We start from the raw sequence: 17303 nt of genomic DNA, 5'->3' as shown, positions 1-17303 counted from the left end.
GAAAGGAAATGAGAAAAAATCATGAATCTTAACTGGTCCATGTTGAGATTTCTTTTTGCTTTTTGTTTTCAGAGTACAAATTCAGTGCCAGGTGGACCAAAGTCATGGGCACAGCTGAATGGAAAGCCAGCAGGACAAGAAGGTGGTGAGTATGATAAACAGAACTGATATGTGGCTGCTTTTCCCAGAGAGGCATGAGGTGGGGTGGACTCCATTTCTTCCTGCCCTCCCTGCCTGGTGCAGAATGGGAGTGAGGCCTTCTGAGTCCTGTTTCCAGTCTGTGGTGTGTTGGCTGGAATGGTGCTGCTGAATCAGTTCAGGGCTGCCAACACAAGACAGGGCTTGAACAGAATGTGTCTCATGGCCACATTGTACCAGAGCAAGTCATGCTCTTGAGATGCAACAGGGAGTTCTGGGAGGGGAAGGTTCTGAAGGAGAAAGGAAACATTTGGCCCCTTGAGCATCTTCAATCAGCCCAGAGCAGTGTGGAACAAAGGTGCAGTAAACACAGTGAAATAGGGGAGGGATTGGTTTAGAAGAGAAGGAAGGAGAGGGGAAGTGTGGGTGTCTCCATGGGCAGTAGCAAGGGGATCTTCACCTCACAGGGTAGTCAGAAGTGAGGCTGGAATGTTCTTGTGCAGTGTCCATGGTCCCAGGGAGTTGTGGTGTCCGTGGGTGGAAGTGGCAGTGCAGCTGCTGCAGGGTGCACTCGCCCACACACTGGCTCAGGCCTTGCTGTTAAGTCTCCCTCAGTAACTGCTGCTAATGGCTTCTGCTTGACTGAGAATCCTGAAGCAGTGTTAACATGAATTGGGAGTTTAGTTGTCTTCAGATGCATCCATTTCCACACAGGAGGTGGTTTCCAGCTGCACTGAGTAGTGCCATTAAAACCATAGTGAGAATAACAGCTCAGTTCCACTGTTTTAATGTGAACAGACCTGGAACCATTCACTTGTCAAGTGAAATTGCAGAGAGATTTGAAAGAACTGAGACAGGTGGTGATTGCAGAAGCAGAGGAGACAAATTTACCCTAAATTAAATGAGGCCCTTATTGAGAGGGTGTTTTTCAAAGGCTAAATGTTAAAGCAGAAACTTGTACTTGCCTGATGATGGTGGCTAGTGCAAAGACTGTCTTGTTTGGTTAATTGGTACTTTCTTGAGTCTTGCTGTGTGGACCTCCTGTACAGTCATTTTGAAATCTGATCATCTAACAATGTTCTTAAAGAATTTTTTGAAAACTCATTCTGGGTCTCACTTTATATAAGAGTTCTCAACCCAAGGAAACAGTTGCCTATATGTTTAATTAGAAGGTCATTGAATCACAGAAGCCTCAGAAATCTGTCTGAAAGCATTTCTTAGACCATCTCATGCTTGCACCTCTTCTGTAGTGGCCCTGAACAATTGCTTTTCCTTCTAAACTAATTCAGGTATTGTGAAGAGGAGAGTCTCTTGCTTTTTGCTCTTTTTAAGTCTTAGAGCTGTGAAATCTCTTTTGAAGGGTGTGTCCTGAAAAAACGTGGTCTAATAGATTAATTATGGACTTTTCCATCTCTGTGTTTTCATATAAAGGACATTTGGAGGAATTAAAAGGGGGCACCAAACTTTTTCTCAGTATGATGCTGCTTAAATTGTTAATGGCTGCACATAAACAGTCCTTACATGATGCAGCCTTACTGGGGGTGGATGTCTCCCCTGAAGGACACTTACCTGTGCCATTCTAGTTCAGTAAAAATCAGAGCTCTTCAGCAATTCTTAGCTGCTTTGTGATATATTTAGGCAATGTCCATCTCAAGTATTTTCATCTGTCTAAAATTGAAGGTGTTTCATGCAGCAGTTGTAGGATCTTTCCTGGAAGTTTTGTATGGGAAGTCTTGTGCAGTGTGCCAAGTTCCAGAGAGTAAAAATTACTTATGTCAGTCCATTGTGACTCTCTGGGAAGGAGATAGATGAGACTCCTACCAAGTCTTCAGTACTCATTGCTGATACTCCTAATATAATTCTGAAATGCCCTTTTTAAGAGAGCTTTAGCCAAGTAACACTAAGAAACAGTTCTGAAAAAAAAAGCAGTTCTTTTAATGTATAATAGTACAGTAATGCTTGTGATTTCTATTTATTCAATGTTATCTTGCCAACAAATTTAGGAGAATTGCTGTGTTTCGTGTTCCAATCACTGGTAGATCTTTAGAATTGACAGGGAACTGTTGTTCTGGGGTGACTGATGACTCAGCAAGACAATTTGCCAATGACTAGAAATGAACCTGGCCTGATCTGGCCAGTGATTTGCATCTTGAAAATGCTGCAGCAGAGAGGAGAGTGTAGGACATCTGTCCTTACCTGTGGTGTTTCACTGATACATCGACAGAAGTTTTAACAATAGGCTTCTCTGGCAGAGTGAGGTCTGAGCAAAGACAGTCTGAATAGAAATGTCAAATATTTGATAGCAGGATGTCATTTATGAGCGATCTTGTCGAATTTCTATCTCTGCCTCTGTCTGAATTCTGTACTTCACAAAAATAATTGGAAGCTGAGAAGGTTCACTGACTTGGTTGAATGTGAGAATTTAAATGAAGATCCTGTGTGTGGGAGTGCTGGGTGAGGACATGTGTTGTTGTGTTGGAGACAGTGTCTGAGAGTGTTGGGAATGTGAAGTGAGGTGCTGTACGATAGTAATTTGAGTTTAAATATGCCAGAGACTCAGATTCCCAGGAAACACATTTCCAAGCTGATCTCATAAAGGAGTTGAAACAGTGGAAAGATCTTCTCTGAGTCCCACACTTATTTGTCTGACAGGTTCAAGGGCCTCAAGCCGACTGTTATCCTTCTCTCCCGAGGAATTTCCGACGCTGAAAGCAGCTGGCGAGCAGGACAAGGTTGGCAAAGAAAAGGGCGCCTTAGATCCGTCGTATGGGCCAGGACCAAGCCTCCGCCCCCAGAGTGAGTGAAGGGCTGTGTCTTTCTGCCTTGTCCCACATCAATAACCCCATTGCCCCTGTTCTGGGCAGGAGGTCCCAGTTCACAGTAGTAACAAGAGCTCCATCCTTATATTTAATTTGATGTTTTTATGAACTTATACGTGTCATGCTGCTTAGCAGTTGATCACAGATTGGCATGTTGTGCTGATGTTCTGTGGTCAGACAGCCAAGTATGGTAATAGAACTTGCTGTGTGATGTTGCAAAGCAGGCCCCTTCCCAAGCTGAGTGAGCCACAGTGAAATTAGTGTGTGGTGTAATGTGGCTTCTCTTTGAGTGTTTTTGCATCTAATTGGCCTTAATTCTGCAGGGTAATGACTGTGGAGATGGGGAGCACTCTGGTAAGAGTTCAGGTTTATTGGCAAATAAGGATACCACTGGTGCAGCAATTACTTGGTAATAGCTGATGCTTCTCTTCTCTTAAGATAATAAACACAGTTGGAAATTTTCCTTGGTCCTTGATATTTTTTTACAACCTTGGGGTAATTAGGGCTTGACCAGAGTACTTGAAGCTTCGAGACTTTCTGTCCAAGTGGCCACCTGCATTTACAATATTAACATAATTACACCCTCCATTCCAGATGTCACCAGTTGGAGGGAGGGCGGTGGGAGGAACGTCACCTCTGCCACATCTCTGACCGCCTCCCCTGCTGAGCTGGGCAGCAAGAGCTCGAGCACCGGAGACGGGGCCCCCTCCTCCGGCAGCGCCGGCGATGCCAAGGAGCCGGCACTGCGCCCAGCCCAGCCCGTCCGCAAAGGGGCCTCGCAGTTCATGGGCAACGTCTACCAGCCCCCCACGTACCATGACATGCTGCCTGCTTTTGTGAGTCACTCTTTCTCTTCAGGGATTCTTCGCTTGATATGTGTTTAGTTGGTGTAGCGCAGCCTTGCGCAGCCCAAAGAGAATTTGTCCCTTTCCCTCTGGAGCTGGAGAGGGAACCATGAGTATGTGGCCTATTGGGCAGCCAGATGTGAAATGTTTGTTTGCCCTTTGTGTGGGTGCAGCTGCCATGCACCCACATGGTAACCTAATGCTGTAACCTAATCTGGGTAAGCCTTCCTGTGGCAAGGAGAAAAACCAAGTTGTTCTGCTTCTCCTCGTTTCAGATGTGTCCCCAACAGCCATCTGAGACCCCTGCATCACTGGACCGAGGGTCATTCCCTGTTCCTCAGCTTCGCCTGGAGCCCCGGGTACCTTTCAGACAATTCCAGATGAATGACCAGGATGGGTAAGGCTGCCATCACTTTCCCACTTGAGAGGCAGGTTCAGGGTGTGAAGTGTTGCAGGGCTGTGAGCACTGTGCATCTGAAGTGTATGTGGACAGGGGAATTGGTGTGTGATCCTGGGCTGGAGGGGCTGCAGCTTTGATCTGTAAGTTTTAGGAAGTGGGTGCCAGGTGGACAAAGGGGAGAAACTGGGGTGCTTTGTATATAAGTCTGTAGTAGAAAAGGGCAGATTCAGTGTTACCACCTCAGCTCTGCACTGATTGATTTTCTTTTTGCTGTTTCTGACCAATTCTGTGTTTTCCTGCAGAAAAGACAGGCTCAGCCTGTCCCGCCCAACGCGTCCTGTTCGGCAGCCGATGGAGCGAGTGCCTCGGCCCACCATCATCAACGCAGAGAACCTGAAGGGGCTGGATGAGCTGGACAATGATGCAGATGATGGATGGGCAGGTGAAGTGCCTTCATCTTCCAGCTTGGTGTAGTTGTGACATTTCTGTTGGTGTAAATGATGACACAATGGATCCTTCTGATCCTTCCATCACATTGTGCTCAAGGAACTGGATCTGAAGACTCCTAAAATCTGAAAGCACCAAGCACAGCAGGAGGGATAGTTCTGTGGGTGCTGGGAAGGAGACTTATTCCTGCCTTTTTAGTCATGGTATCCTATTGCACACAGTCTGTGTGGTGACTGTCCCCTCATTTGCAGCCCCCACTCCTAGGCTGTTTGCTGATCCTCCTGTGGGACCAGCCCAGCTGTTCATTAGTGTATGTCCACACTGCTCACATCATTTCTTGCCTGATCTAGTTGAAGTTGTCCCTGCTCATTGAGGGAGGTTGGTAGATGACATTAAAGGTCCCTCTCAACCCATGCTATTCTGTGATTTCCATGACCAGTGCTGGACGTTTGGCTTTGAGAGTAGTTCAAGCCAAGCCTGTGTATCCTGTAATTTAGTGCTAATGGGGGGCATAAGCTTTATCAGAACAAGGGACCTGTTTCTTTTCTCTCATAAATCCATTCTCCCTTACTGCCTTTGTAGGCATTCATGATGAAGTGGATTACTCTGAGAAACTAAAGTTTAGTGAAGATGAAGAAGAGGAAGAAACTCTTAAAGATGGACGACAAAAGTGGTAAGTAGTCACTCTCTTTGCACCTACAGTTGTTTCAGTAAAAATGAGCAATACCAACTTCTTTAAAAACTTGTTCAAAATGTGGAGTCTTGATCCCTCTGATTTGTTGCTGTTACTTTGTTGATTTTACTCAGCAGTGTTTGAGTGTTCTTCATGGATATGTGTAGGTCTAGCAGCTGACTGCCAGTTTACCAGGCTTTTTTCCTCTTCTTTTCTCACCTTTATCCTGCTACACAACAGTGGAGTTAATCCTTACGCACCTTAAGAGAAGCACATCACTTGTTCTGGTGTTTTTCTGTGATGTTTCCTTTTTATCACAGTCAGTTGCCTTTGCCACTTGATGGGTTGCGAGTGCTTTTTGAGCAAATGCAATAATAAAGCTGTTTATGTGACAGGAACAGCTGGGATCCCAGAAGGCAGCGACAGTTGTCCCTGAGCTCTGCAGACAGTGCAGATGTCAAGCACACCTTGGAGGAGGGAAAGAATTGGAATGATTCAGTGGGCTTGTCGCGGCCAGTCCGGAAAGCGCAGGATTTGCAGCAGCCTCCGAGGAAGCTCAATGGCTGGAGCTCTGCCTCAGAATACCAGGTGGGTTGAGCTCATGTGGGTGAGCTGGAAGCCCATCACTGTTCTTAAGAGGCCAATTTGACATTTTCTTGGAAATGGGATGCTGATGAATTTCTCTAGTCTTAGTTTATATCTACCTGGAGAGAAATCTATCTGCACTGCACTTCCACTTGGGAAAAAAAATTGAAGCTGGTCCAGAATAGTGGGGTTGTCAGTGTGAAAATGGAGTTGCTGAACCAAATAGCAGTAACTCTTCCCAGTAACAGGGGAATTTGTGCTTGAGGATGGAGGGGAGGGAGTCAGAAGGGGATATTGTCAGCATGGGATGCAGATCTCAAGATAGAGGAACTGACTGGGTCATGTTTATGGAGGAATGTTTTTTTTTTCCTCTGGCAGAAGCCAGCACTGGGAAGTGTTCTCAGACAGCAGTCCCTTGAAGATAAGGAAGAAAAGATGCCTGTGAGACAGAAGTTTGTGCACTCTGAGATCTCTGAGGCTGTTGAGAGAGCCAGGAGGCGACGGGAGGAGGAGGAGCGGCGAGCCAGGGAGGAGCGGCTGGCAGCCTGTGCTGCAAAGCTCAAGCAGCTTGATCAGAAATGCAAACTGGCTCAGAAGAGTGGGGAGACACAGAAACACACAGAGAACGAAGATGTGAGACCTCCCAGCACAGAGAAGAACACTGCAGCAGAGAATGGCCACGCTTTCCGTAAAGGTACAGAAACGCTGCCTGCCTCACCCTGTGAAACTGCTGGGTTTGCTGTTGTGCTGGTCCCTTACCTGGAGTGGAGGAGTTCCTGAGAGGGAATTTCTGTTGGTGTAAATGATGACACAATGGATCCTTCTGATCCTTCCATCACATTGTGCTCAAGGAACTGGATCTGAAGACTCCTTAAAATCTGAAAGCACCAAGCACAGCAGGAGGGGATACACTGTGGGTGCTGGGAAGGAGAGTTTGTCCTGCCTGCCTGGGAGGGAGTGTTCAGAGGGCCCTTCAGCTGCCCTTGAGAGAGCAGCTGCTGCTTGTATTCTGCAGAGTATTTTGCATTGTTCCCAAAGGTGGATTAAATTAAAAAAAGCTGTTAAAATAAATGCAAACTTTTTTAGTTGCCTTTATCTGTGCTCAGTGAGCTGTGCTAGCAGAGGCCTTGTTAGAATGGGCCTCAAGGGCTTCTCATGATTGGATGATAATATTAAGTGCTCGTGGCCATAGATCAGTAAACCAGTAAGTGCTGGCAAGTTTAAGGAGTCACAGGGGAAAAGAACTTTCTCCACAGTGCTTAAGCAGAAGGCTGAAAGCAAAGGAATTTATAATTCAAACAAGATGGACAAGACCCTCTATAGGGCTGTCAAGGTAAAGGATGTGCTGTATATGATTGTAATGAGGTTCAGCCATGTATTGCAGTCAGGACATGTCCACACCTGTGTGTGTTGTGTGATGGTGGTGCACTCCCAGCTCTGTCTGGAGCAGGCTTTTGAGGGCTTGTTTTCTTCTCTGCAGCAACCCCTGAGTTTCACACACAGGATGCTTCTGTTGGCTATCTGGAAGAGGAGAGTCCTGCTCCAGCAGCAGCAGCCCAAAGCAGCAGTGAGGAGGAGCTCAGAGAAGCTCCCTCACCAGCACAAGAATTCAACAAATACCAGAAGTCTCTTCCCCCACGATTCCAGAGGCAGCAGCAGCAGCAACAGCAGCAGGTAAATGGCTCACAACCCTTTTTCTGGATCCCCACTAAACCATTGTTTGCTCAGTTCTCATCACCATCAGTCTTTGGGCTGGGTGGAGATAAATGGGCTTTTACCCTGAGCTTCTTAAGTACTTCTGATCATGGAAAAATCCTGTCTGGTTGGGTAAAAAGGCTCTGTGTGGGCTACATGAGTTTTCCTGTGATGCTGGAGCTGCTGTGGGTAGGGCTCAACCAGGTTTGTCACTTGCCTGGGAGAAAAATACAGTGCTGTCAGAAATGTTGACTTGTCTTGCATGGTTGTCTGGGCACCTCCTGACAATGGGAACTCTTAGGACTGTGTGGTTTGTGGTAGAGCTCTGGTTTGCAAATGTGCATGAGCAGGAGAAGCTGGGGATGTTCCCACATGCAAAACCATGAGCACATCTGTGACTGTCTTGGTGCTTGTATAGGCTTGGTCCAGGGAAGCTTCTGTGGGTTAGCTTTGAAGCTGAACATCTCTGGCTGCTGTTCTTCAGCACTCCTGCAGTGTCTGAACACACAAGGGAAGGGAAAACCCTTTGGGTTCTGCTGCTTCAATGTCACTCAACACTTGCTCTGTGTCCTTACCATTGTGGGTATGGGCAGCCATTTGCTTCTAGGGTCAGACTGTGCTTAGCTTGGCAAGTTGCTGGACTGGGAGGGAGTTCTGGAGTGGCACACTTCCCATTCCACCTCCTGCCTTTGCAGAGGGCCAGTCCTTTGCTCTGCTCTCATCTAATACCTACTCATGTCTTTTTCTGTAAGGCTCTTTCAGATCCTTGTTTTCTTTGCACCATAAAAATGTTTGGTCTTAAATGTTTCATTTTTGTTGCATTGAAAATTCTTCTGGGGCACTGAGAAATCAACTGAAGTGCTTTGTGCATCTTGGCTCTTGCCTGACCTTTCAGTGCTGTATGTGCCATACGTGCTGTGCAGCTCTGCTGCCAGATGCAGTGAGCCTCTGTAGGGCAGCAGAGCCAAACCAAGGGACACAGTATTCAGGCTTCAGATAATGTGAAGTTAATTGCCATTCTTCATAAAATAACCACTTGAAATGGGATATAATCAACGCTGCTGCAGATCTTAGCAAGGAGCTCACAATTGGCTTTTGCTCAGTAATTGCTCTTTTATGGATGCTCTGCTCTCATTGCTTGGCATTGACATTTTCATGATTCAAATGTACAGCAGCAAATGCTGCTTAATGTTACTCTTGAAAGAGATGCTCTTAAACTAAAAAGAATTGGATGTCTTTGTTGTCATGCTAATAATACCATAGGTCTTCACTACTGGAAAAACATGAAGTTTTATTTTATTTCCTGTTACCCTCTGTGATGTTAGTATGTATGAGGCAGTGCATGTTTTGGCTGGCTTTTATTGCTGCTTTAGTAGCTCCATGAAAAGAATAAAATTGGAAAGTGTTGGTATCATGAAGGAAATATTTTCTGCAAGGTACCAGAAGACTAGATAATGTAGATATAATCTGTATTAATCAGAGCCTTCCTTGCTGTAATGATGTGTCGGATTCAGATTTCCAGGTGTCTGTTTTGCTCTGCAGTTGGGGATTAGCTTTTTTAAATAAACAATACCTGACACTGTTGTAAGCTTAGCAAAAAAATATGGTGGCACATTTGACAAGTAAGTAGATGCATTTCATGTTAATTGGAGCTGTTTAGTGTTTGAGAGCCTTCTTCAGTACGCAAAACTTCCTTCAAATTTATATTCTTTTTGGACCTTCAGCAAAAGTTAAATGTCAAATCAAATTAACATCATGACAGTCTTCAGCTAAGGGAGGGTGGAATGACCATGTGGGAGATGGGGAAACAGCCTGCAAGTACCATCCTGTGTCTGAAGGATGACTAGGAAACACTGTAAAATATTAATAGCTCTCTTGATGTGGTTTAGGTTGTTTTTATGTAATCTGTTAAACTGATAGGGGTGGAACTAATACATATATATATATATATATATATGCACACACTAAATAAATTAGAGATGCATTTCTTGAAAAATGAAACATTTTCTAAAGTATTTAGTTCCATTTATGAAGTGGTGTTTAAGAGGAAGCTGTCCTGTATTCATAGGTGTGTTGAGAAGATGCAAATTGTGGTCTTAAAGTTGGCCACACAGCCTGGCCCACAGTGGTGGCTGCTCTGGTATTTACAGAATAACAACTGCCACACTCCCAGCTGGTAGTGAAACACCCCTCTGTGCTCCACCCTCCCATCTGCTCAGGGATTGAGCCTTGATGGCTGGGCAGTGTGCTTGCTGGCAGCACAGCCTGTGTGTTCCTGCAGGAGCAGCTGTACAAGATGCAGCAGTGGCAGCAGCAGGTCTATCCCGGCCCGTCGCACTCCCAGCCGCAGCGGGCGTTCTACGCGCCGCCCCCGCAGGTGCTGGGCTTCGATCCCCGCTGGATGATGATGCCCTCCTACATGGACCCTCGCATGGCCCAGAGCCGCACCCCCGTGGATTTCTACCCCTCAGCCCTTCACCCTTCAGGTGACGTGTTGGCACTGTTCATCTGGGCTCTGGAGTTGGGTCACAGCTGGAAGTTTGTGTCTTAACCTCTGTCCAGACTTTGCATGCTGGCTGGTGGCTGTTCTCTGGGGGTGAGAAAGCTGGTTTGCGGGTAGTGGTGGGAGACTGGGAGGGAGGATATGTGGACGTGTCTATCCATTCTCTGCACTGCAGTGGGAGACCTTCCCTGACTGCTGTGTGACCTTAGTGGAGTGTGACTGATCTTGCCCCTTGGAGGAAAGGGTAGCAGATCCACTGATCTTTCCTGTTGGAGAAGGATGAGTTCTGGACTTACTGAAATCTTAATAGACTCCCTTTAGGAAATGTGATGGAGAAACCCTGTAGTTTCTGAACTATGTGCACTTTGCACCTTCGTATCTTGTTACTAATCTTCAGAGGTGTGAATGTAAACATCAGGGTGTATAAATCATTTCCTGGAGTTTGTGGATTGCTTGATGCCCAGCCAGTGATGCTGTGTAGTGTCTGTGTGGGCTGGGCTCTGAGAGCTGTGTCATCTTGTGCATCACTCCAGGCGTATTTCCCAGCTGTGTGGTTTTTAAGCACAGGCTCCCCTTTACAAGGCAGGTTTCCATGGCTGCAGTTGCCTGCTGCCCGAGAAGGAAGGGGAGTCAAGCTAAGAGATTGTTAAATTCTTCTTGTCTGTGAAATCCTAGTGCTAATGGCATGAACTCTGTTGTGAGCAGGAATTATGAAGCCCATGATTCAGCAGGACTCCATTGGTGGGAGCAGCTGTCGGTCTGAAGATCAGAACTGTCAGGCAGGGCAGGCAGAGAGGAAAACTGCTCCCTTGGATCCTGTGCCAGTGTGGGGCCAGGACAGCTACACATCCCTGCAGAGCAAAGGATATTCCCTGTCACATCAAAAACAGGCTGACAACATGAGCATGGAGGGGCTGCATGCCAGGTGAGTGCAGAATTGCCCTGTCCTCATGCATGCTGGGATGGGAGGTGCTGCTCTAAACCATTTACTGAAAAGCAGGTGTAGAGCTGGCCTGAAAGATGTCTGTGAACAGGCCCAGGCACTGATCTGGGAGCACCCTTCCACTCCTGAGTGTTTTAGCTGTGGAGGTGTTTATAGACTGAACTATTCAGAAGTTTCAATCTGAACAGCTTGGAGCCTGTTTGGAGGGAGAGGGGGGCGTCTGATGCTTTCTAGTTTGTCTAGTACTTTTTTTGGACATTCTAAAACCAATTCTTCCTTTTCAGATCTCCACATCAAAGAAGGTTAAAATCTCCCTTCATTTCTTAAGTTTGCTGGCCATCATAGAAACTGTTTTCTTTATCATATATTGATTTCACAAATCAGGCAGTACAGCCTGGGACCATAGCAGCTCTGCCCAGCATTTTGGTATTTATAGGTTCATTGCCTCATGATTTAGCATAAGCCTCAGTTTATTTCTTTTCACCTCTTGTATCCAGCCCTTGGAGATATGCTGTGCTCTACATTACCTGACTTTGCTTTGTTTGGTTTTTTTTTTTTTTTTTTTTTTGTTCTCAGGAATGAAAGTTACTCTGCTTCTGGAAGGCCAGAGAGTCTGAGCACTCAGCGAGATCTCTTTGAGGAGAGAGGGGAGGAGTATTTGAATGCTTTTGACAAGAAGGCCCAAGCAGACTTTGACAGCTGCCTGTCTTCTCAGAGGATAGGCCAGGATCTCTTGTTCCAGCATCAGGAGAGTGTGCAGGAATCCTGTCCTGCTGGCAGTCGCCATGCAAACCTGAGGTGTTCACCCCTCGAGCCTGATTTTATCCAAGCAGAGAAGAAGCCTGAATATAATGGTTGGGATATGAGCCACCATCAGAAACCTGCAGAGACAGCAGCAGAAGCTGCTGAAGAAGTGCCCCGGGATGAGCAGTCATTCAGTGCTGACCCATGGAAGAAAGAAGGAGCCAGTACCAAACAGGCCACTGAAGAGACACCAGAGTGGGCTCCTGAGAGCCGCAGCACCAGCGGGCAGCACCAGGAGCAGATGGGCAGGACACGGCGCTCAGGCCCCATTAAAAAACCAGTCCTGAAAGCCCTCAAGGTGGAAGAGAAGGAGAAGGAGATGGAGAAGGTTAAACTGGAGGGAGAGGACAGCTCACGGCCGCTGAAGGAGAAGGCAGCTGCTCAGAAGGTAGAAAACGAGTCAGATGACTCTGCTGCCTTGCTGAACTCCACACGTTACCTGCTGGATGACAAAGGTTCTTCTCAAACCAGCCTTGCACGAGAGGCTGAGAAATCCCAAGAGGAAGAAGAGGAGGATGAGGAAGAAGAGAAGCCAGAAAGAACCTGGGAGAGCAAACTATCCAGAGAGAGCAGCGATCTCCCTCCCACAAAAAGAAACAACTGGATCTTCATCGATGAGGAGCAAGCCTTTGGTGGCAGAGGCCAAGGGCGTGGGCGAGGCAGAGGCTTCAGAGAGTTCACTTTCAGAGGCCGAGGCACGGTGGTGAGCAGCAGGGGGGTGTACAACAACAACCAGAGGAGCAGCCGGGGCAGAGGGCTCCGGGAGTTCAACCAGCCAGAGGAGTTCCCCAGAGGCAAACCCCGGCGCCGGATTGCCAGCGAGACACACAGTGAGGGGTCAGAGTACGAGGAGCTCCCCAAGCGTCGCCGGCAGAGGGGCTCGGAGAACAGCAATGAAGGCTCTGTGCTGGACAGGGAGGACAGTGATTTGAAAAAGGGAGACTTCAAAGAGTCTTGGAGGTCTAACAAAATCTATTCAGATGATCACAATAGCCTGGATCCTAAGATGAGGGCTCCAAGAGCCTTTGGGAGATCGCTGCCACCAAGGCTGAGCAACTCTGGCTATGGGCGAAGGGGGTTCATGGGTAAGGAGCCCACCCAGTGGCAAGGCAGGAGCGGGGGAGGAGGCTGGCAGGAGTACAGCCACACGTCTCCATCTGACACTTTTGGGAGCAGGCAGCAGTCTGACAGGGACTACATTCAGGATTCTTACAAACACACAGATTCCTTCTCCAGCCGGGTTTTTGATGAGAGTCATCTGGATGACAAAAGGCACTTTTTCCAGGAGGATTACTCAGCAGATCAGGAGAACATCGAGAACAGGCCCTTCAGGAGGAGGCGTCCTCCGCGCCAGGACAAACCCCCGCGGTTCAGGCGCCTCAGGCAGGAGAGGGAATCAGTGGGGCAGTGGAACCCCGAGGAGGGAGGCCCTAATCTGCTGCCCAGCCAGTGGCCAGGCAGAGCCAAGCTGAGCAGTGCAGAGAAGAGCAGCATCTCGGGCAGACGCTCTCCTGAGCTGTCCTACCAGAACTCTTCAGACCACGCCAACGAGGAGTGGGAGACGGCGTCTGAGAGCAGCGACTTCAGCGAGCGGCGGGACAGAAGAGATGGAGTTCCAGAGAGTGAGGGCCAGCTGGAAGGTGGCCTTGGCACTGGGAGCTTGGGAGAGAAGAGGGAGCTGGCAAAGAGGAGCTTCTCAAGCCAGAGGCCGCTGGTGGACAGGCAGAGCCGCAAGGCTGAGCCAGCAGGGTTTGCAGAACAGTCTGTCAGGACTGGTGTGGGAGCAGCTTCCAGATACGAGAGCCAGCAGAATGGGACCCTGATAAAGAGCAAAAGGTAAAGTTGTTTTCTGATCTGTGATACTTGCAGGTGTTGAAGGAGAGGACATAAACCCCATGCGTTTTCTTGTTGTCACTTTTATTCACATTCTAGTGACAAAACTAAATCCTTTCCCTTCTTTCTGTGTAGGTCTCCAGAGGAAGGAGGAGGCCTTGGCAACACCAGTGGTGGGAGCAGTCACTCCATTTATAGCTTGGATAGGGCTTCCCATGTGAACTCAGAGAATGCAGAGGGGCCAGGTAAAAAGCCAGAGAAGGAGCACAAACCCACTGCACAAAGAGCAAGTGAGAAGGGAGAGGCCTTGTCACAGTTTGAACTGAGTTATGGAAGTGAGTGTCTTGATTCATTTGTTTCTTTAAGAGAATAACATATTATGGTTGACTTCAAGCCAGACTGATTGAATCCAATGCAATTTTTAATAGCAGGTTAGGAGCTTTTGTCCATTTATTTACAGAAACAAGAAAATTCTTGTGCATCTAAATAGAAAAACATGGAAGGTAAAATTGTTAAATTTTAAACACAAGCTTTTCAGCCAGATCTGACAGTGTCTCTAATGTTACTTCTGTAGAAATTTTGTGTTTAGGGAGAATATTTCTGTATTTCTCTCTAAGGTGCTAATGTATTTTTAGGCTTGAAATTCATATTGTGTGAAGGAAGTGCTTAGAGGCTGAGCAAATGGCAGGGAGGCAAGAAATGAATATCTCTGAAAATACTTGAGTTATCACACAGCTCCCATTCCCAAGCTTTCTAGCTGAAGTGTGCTCTTCTTGAAACACAAGAGACAGCAAAGTCCTGCAAGATTAAGTGTCTGGTAGATGTCAGCAGTCTACATGATTTTGTTTTCAAAATGTAGCTGTGATGTTGCTGGGTGAACTTACTGTGGCATGGATCCTCTTTGGAGCACACTGTTTAAATTATTGCAATTCTAAAGCTCTGTGTGCACAGACATGAGTGCTGTATTCTCCCCTGTGTGCTTTGTTCAGGTACCATCATTGATAATCGGGTGTCAAACACAGCAGAAGAGAATGAAGTTGGTTCCATGACAGGGGAAGGCTTCATTGAGGTTCTTACTAAAAAGCAGCGTCGTCTGCTGGAAGAGGAGCGAAGGAAGAAGGAGCAGGCTGCTCAGGTGAGGAATGGGAGGCAGAAAAGTTGGACCTCTTACATGGTTTGGATTGCAGTCAGAGAAACAGGGCCCCAGAAGGTGTTTGTATGAACAGAAAACATACAGTTGACAGTGCCAAAGTAGTACAGATCCTGCATTGGGCCCCAGAAAAATACTTAGGGCTGGTGGTCTGAAAAGGAGAGTTTGATTTCTGGCTATTCTTAGCTTGGGAATTAAATTTCTAGAGTGGTCTTCAACCAAAGCAGCTGGGCTCTCTAAGCCAGCTACTGTCTGTGGTTAGTGGGATATTGGACAGCAGGAGCAGTGGAGGAATTGGCACTCTGTGTTGTTGCCAGAAGAAAATCTCACACTGCAGAAGGCAGCTCTTTGCAGTCCTGTTAGGCTGGGCCCTCCCAGTCTGAGAGCTGTGCCTCTGCTGTCACAGGCACCGGCCAAGGCTCGCGTCCTGCAGTCGCGCATTCCGCCGCGCTTCGCTAAGAAGCAGAACAGCCTGTGCTTGGAGCAGAGTGATGTGACAGTGTCTGGAAACAGCCTGGGCACAGAGATCTGGGAGAGCAACAGCCCAGGTAAGCTTGGTTCCTTTGGTTCCAAAGTGTTCACAGAGCTGGAGTCTTCTGGGGTGTGCAGCAAGGATGAGGTCCATGTTTCAGAGGAGACAATCCTCTCTTGTCCGGTGCTGGTAGTGGGAGGGGAGCTGGTGGATGTGTGGAGTAGCCTCTGTTCTAAGATCCACTGTTCAGCCATCCTGCTCCTGTTGCTGGCCATGTCAGTATCCTAATGTATTTCTTGGGTCTTTGTTTCATATCAAAATCCTACTATATGGCATTTTATGGGGCTGGATCTACTTGAGACTTTTTTTTATTTTGCTTTCCTGCATTTTCTCATCTCTAGCCCTGAACAGCTGGTGCCTCCCTTGTTTCTCTCTGACCTTTCTCCCATTATTGTTCCCTGAGAAATCTCCTCACTGTTCTCTACTCATTCCTCATACCCTGTGTTCTCTGCTACATCATGTCTCAGATGTCTGGGCAACACTTAACTTCCTGAGGTGGTGAAAATATCCTTTCTCATGTCTAGAAATGGAAAGTTGATGGTGTAATATGTACAGGGTGTGCTCATAGCTGTGTTTCAAGCAGCTGAACCCTGCCCTCTGTTCTCTTCCAGCACTTTCTGTTCAGTCTCCTGGCAGTGATTCCTGGAGCAAGCCTGTAAATACCTTTAATGGTACTGAGTCTAGCACTGAGGTAAGTGGCACCTAAGGTGCCCTTCAGGTATTGTGTGTATAAAGTATTAATGCAGGTGGCTTTTATGCTTCCCATTGCTCCATCTGTGCTTAGTGACTCTCAACTCTGCTTGTGCCATTTTAAAGTCTTTGCAGTTTTAATTTGAGCTTGACACTGTTCAAATCTTGACCTAGAGAGTCAAGCACTGCTTGGTGGTATTGTGGGTGTAAATCTGGAGTAACTGTGTGATAGAGCTATTCCAGGGTTATGCTCCTCACTGGGTGCAGTCTGGTTGAGGAGGGTGGAATCCCATAGATCCTGTTTGTGCCTTTGCCTGTGAGCAGTGTGTAGCTGTAGCTTTGATGCAGGGAGGGCAGACGAGTTCCTGAATGCTTCACCTCTGGAGACCAAGAGTTCAAATTTGGTTTGGGTCACATATGAAGTGAGTTTGGCAATCTCAGCCTAGTTGTTTTGTGAGATACATTTCCTTACTCTGAAGCCATGGTCTGGCTGGTGCCTGTGTTCATCTGTCTTAGGGCTGTGTAGAGCTGAAGGAGCAGCCAAGGGGTGCTGCAGGTCAGGCACAATTCCTTTGCAGTTAACCAGGATAGTGATTTGAAAAAGGGACATGGTCTTGCTGTTTTCTGGGATGTTTTTTCCTTGGTGGTTGGAGTCTGGGGCTTTAACACATTTTGTGCTTTGCATAGCAGGGATTTAAGGGCAGCCAGGGGGACAGTGGCATTGACTTGAGCGCGGAGTCTCGGGAATCCTCTGCCACCTCCTCTCAGCGCAGCTCTCCATATGGCACCCTCAAACCAGAGGAGATCAATGGGGCTGGCCTGGTGGACCCAAAGCCTGACTGCCAGAAGGAGCAAGTGCAGAAGCAAACTGATAAAAAGGTAATCTGGGTTCACAGCCAAACCAGAGTGCAGAGTGAGAGAGCTTGTGAAGTGGTTATGTTGTTCTTGATAGCATTTTTAAGGCTTGAGGTTGGGTTGTTTGGTCTTTGTGTCTCAGCCTCTGTGCTTTCCTGTTCAGGATTCAGACCAAGGCTCAGGACAGAACAAGGAACACAAGCCTGGACCAATTGGCAACGAACGCTCCCTGAAGAACAGAAAGGGTTCGGAGGGAACGGAACGGCTGGAAGGGAATATTCCCCCTGTCAATGGGGTGGAAATTCACGTGGATTCTGTACTTCCTGTGCCACCCATTGAATTTGGAGTAAATCCTAAAGTGAGGATTGAATTTTGTTTTATCTTCTTGGTC

At 47.3% G+C, this 17303-nt stretch overlaps 1 protein-coding gene across 6 annotated transcripts in view; it reads left to right on the top strand.

Annotated features, from left to right (window-relative positions):
* Window positions 1-17303, top strand: part of PRRC2B (proline rich coiled-coil 2B) — a 45800-nt gene that overhangs the window by 15370 nt on the left and 13127 nt on the right. For 3 of the 6 annotated variants that reach the window (XM_079324618.1, XM_079324619.1, XM_079324616.1), the window contains exons 5-22: window positions 73-145; window positions 2791-2934; window positions 3552-3793; window positions 4078-4199; window positions 4505-4644; window positions 5232-5322; window positions 5718-5910; window positions 6286-6601; window positions 7388-7581; window positions 9884-10088; window positions 10811-11030; window positions 11625-13688; window positions 13821-14020; window positions 14675-14820; window positions 15242-15383; window positions 15979-16058; window positions 16748-16936; window positions 17076-17270. In XM_079324618.1, coding sequence (XP_079180744.1) covers window positions 73-145; window positions 2791-2934; window positions 3552-3793; window positions 4078-4199; window positions 4505-4644; window positions 5232-5322; window positions 5718-5910; window positions 6286-6601; window positions 7388-7581; window positions 9884-10088; window positions 10811-11030; window positions 11625-13688; window positions 13821-14020; window positions 14675-14820; window positions 15242-15383; window positions 15979-16058; window positions 16748-16936; window positions 17076-17270 — 4956 coding nt within the window. Of the gene's footprint in view, window positions 1-72; window positions 146-2790; window positions 2935-3551; window positions 3794-4077; window positions 4200-4504; window positions 4645-5231; window positions 5323-5717; window positions 5911-6285; window positions 6602-7387; window positions 7582-9883; window positions 10089-10810; window positions 11031-11624; window positions 13689-13820; window positions 14021-14674; window positions 14821-15241; window positions 15384-15978; window positions 16059-16744; window positions 16937-17075; window positions 17271-17303 lie in introns of all 6 variants that reach the window. The other 3 variants (XM_079324617.1, XM_079324615.1, XM_079324620.1) reach the window with 2 other exon arrangements.

The sequence above is a fragment of the Erithacus rubecula genome (genome assembly GCF_903797595.1).
Source record: "Erithacus rubecula genome assembly, chromosome: 21".
NCBI lineage: Eukaryota > Metazoa > Chordata > Aves > Passeriformes > Muscicapidae > Erithacus > Erithacus rubecula.
This window is presented reverse-complemented; position numbering and strand designations above follow the sequence as displayed.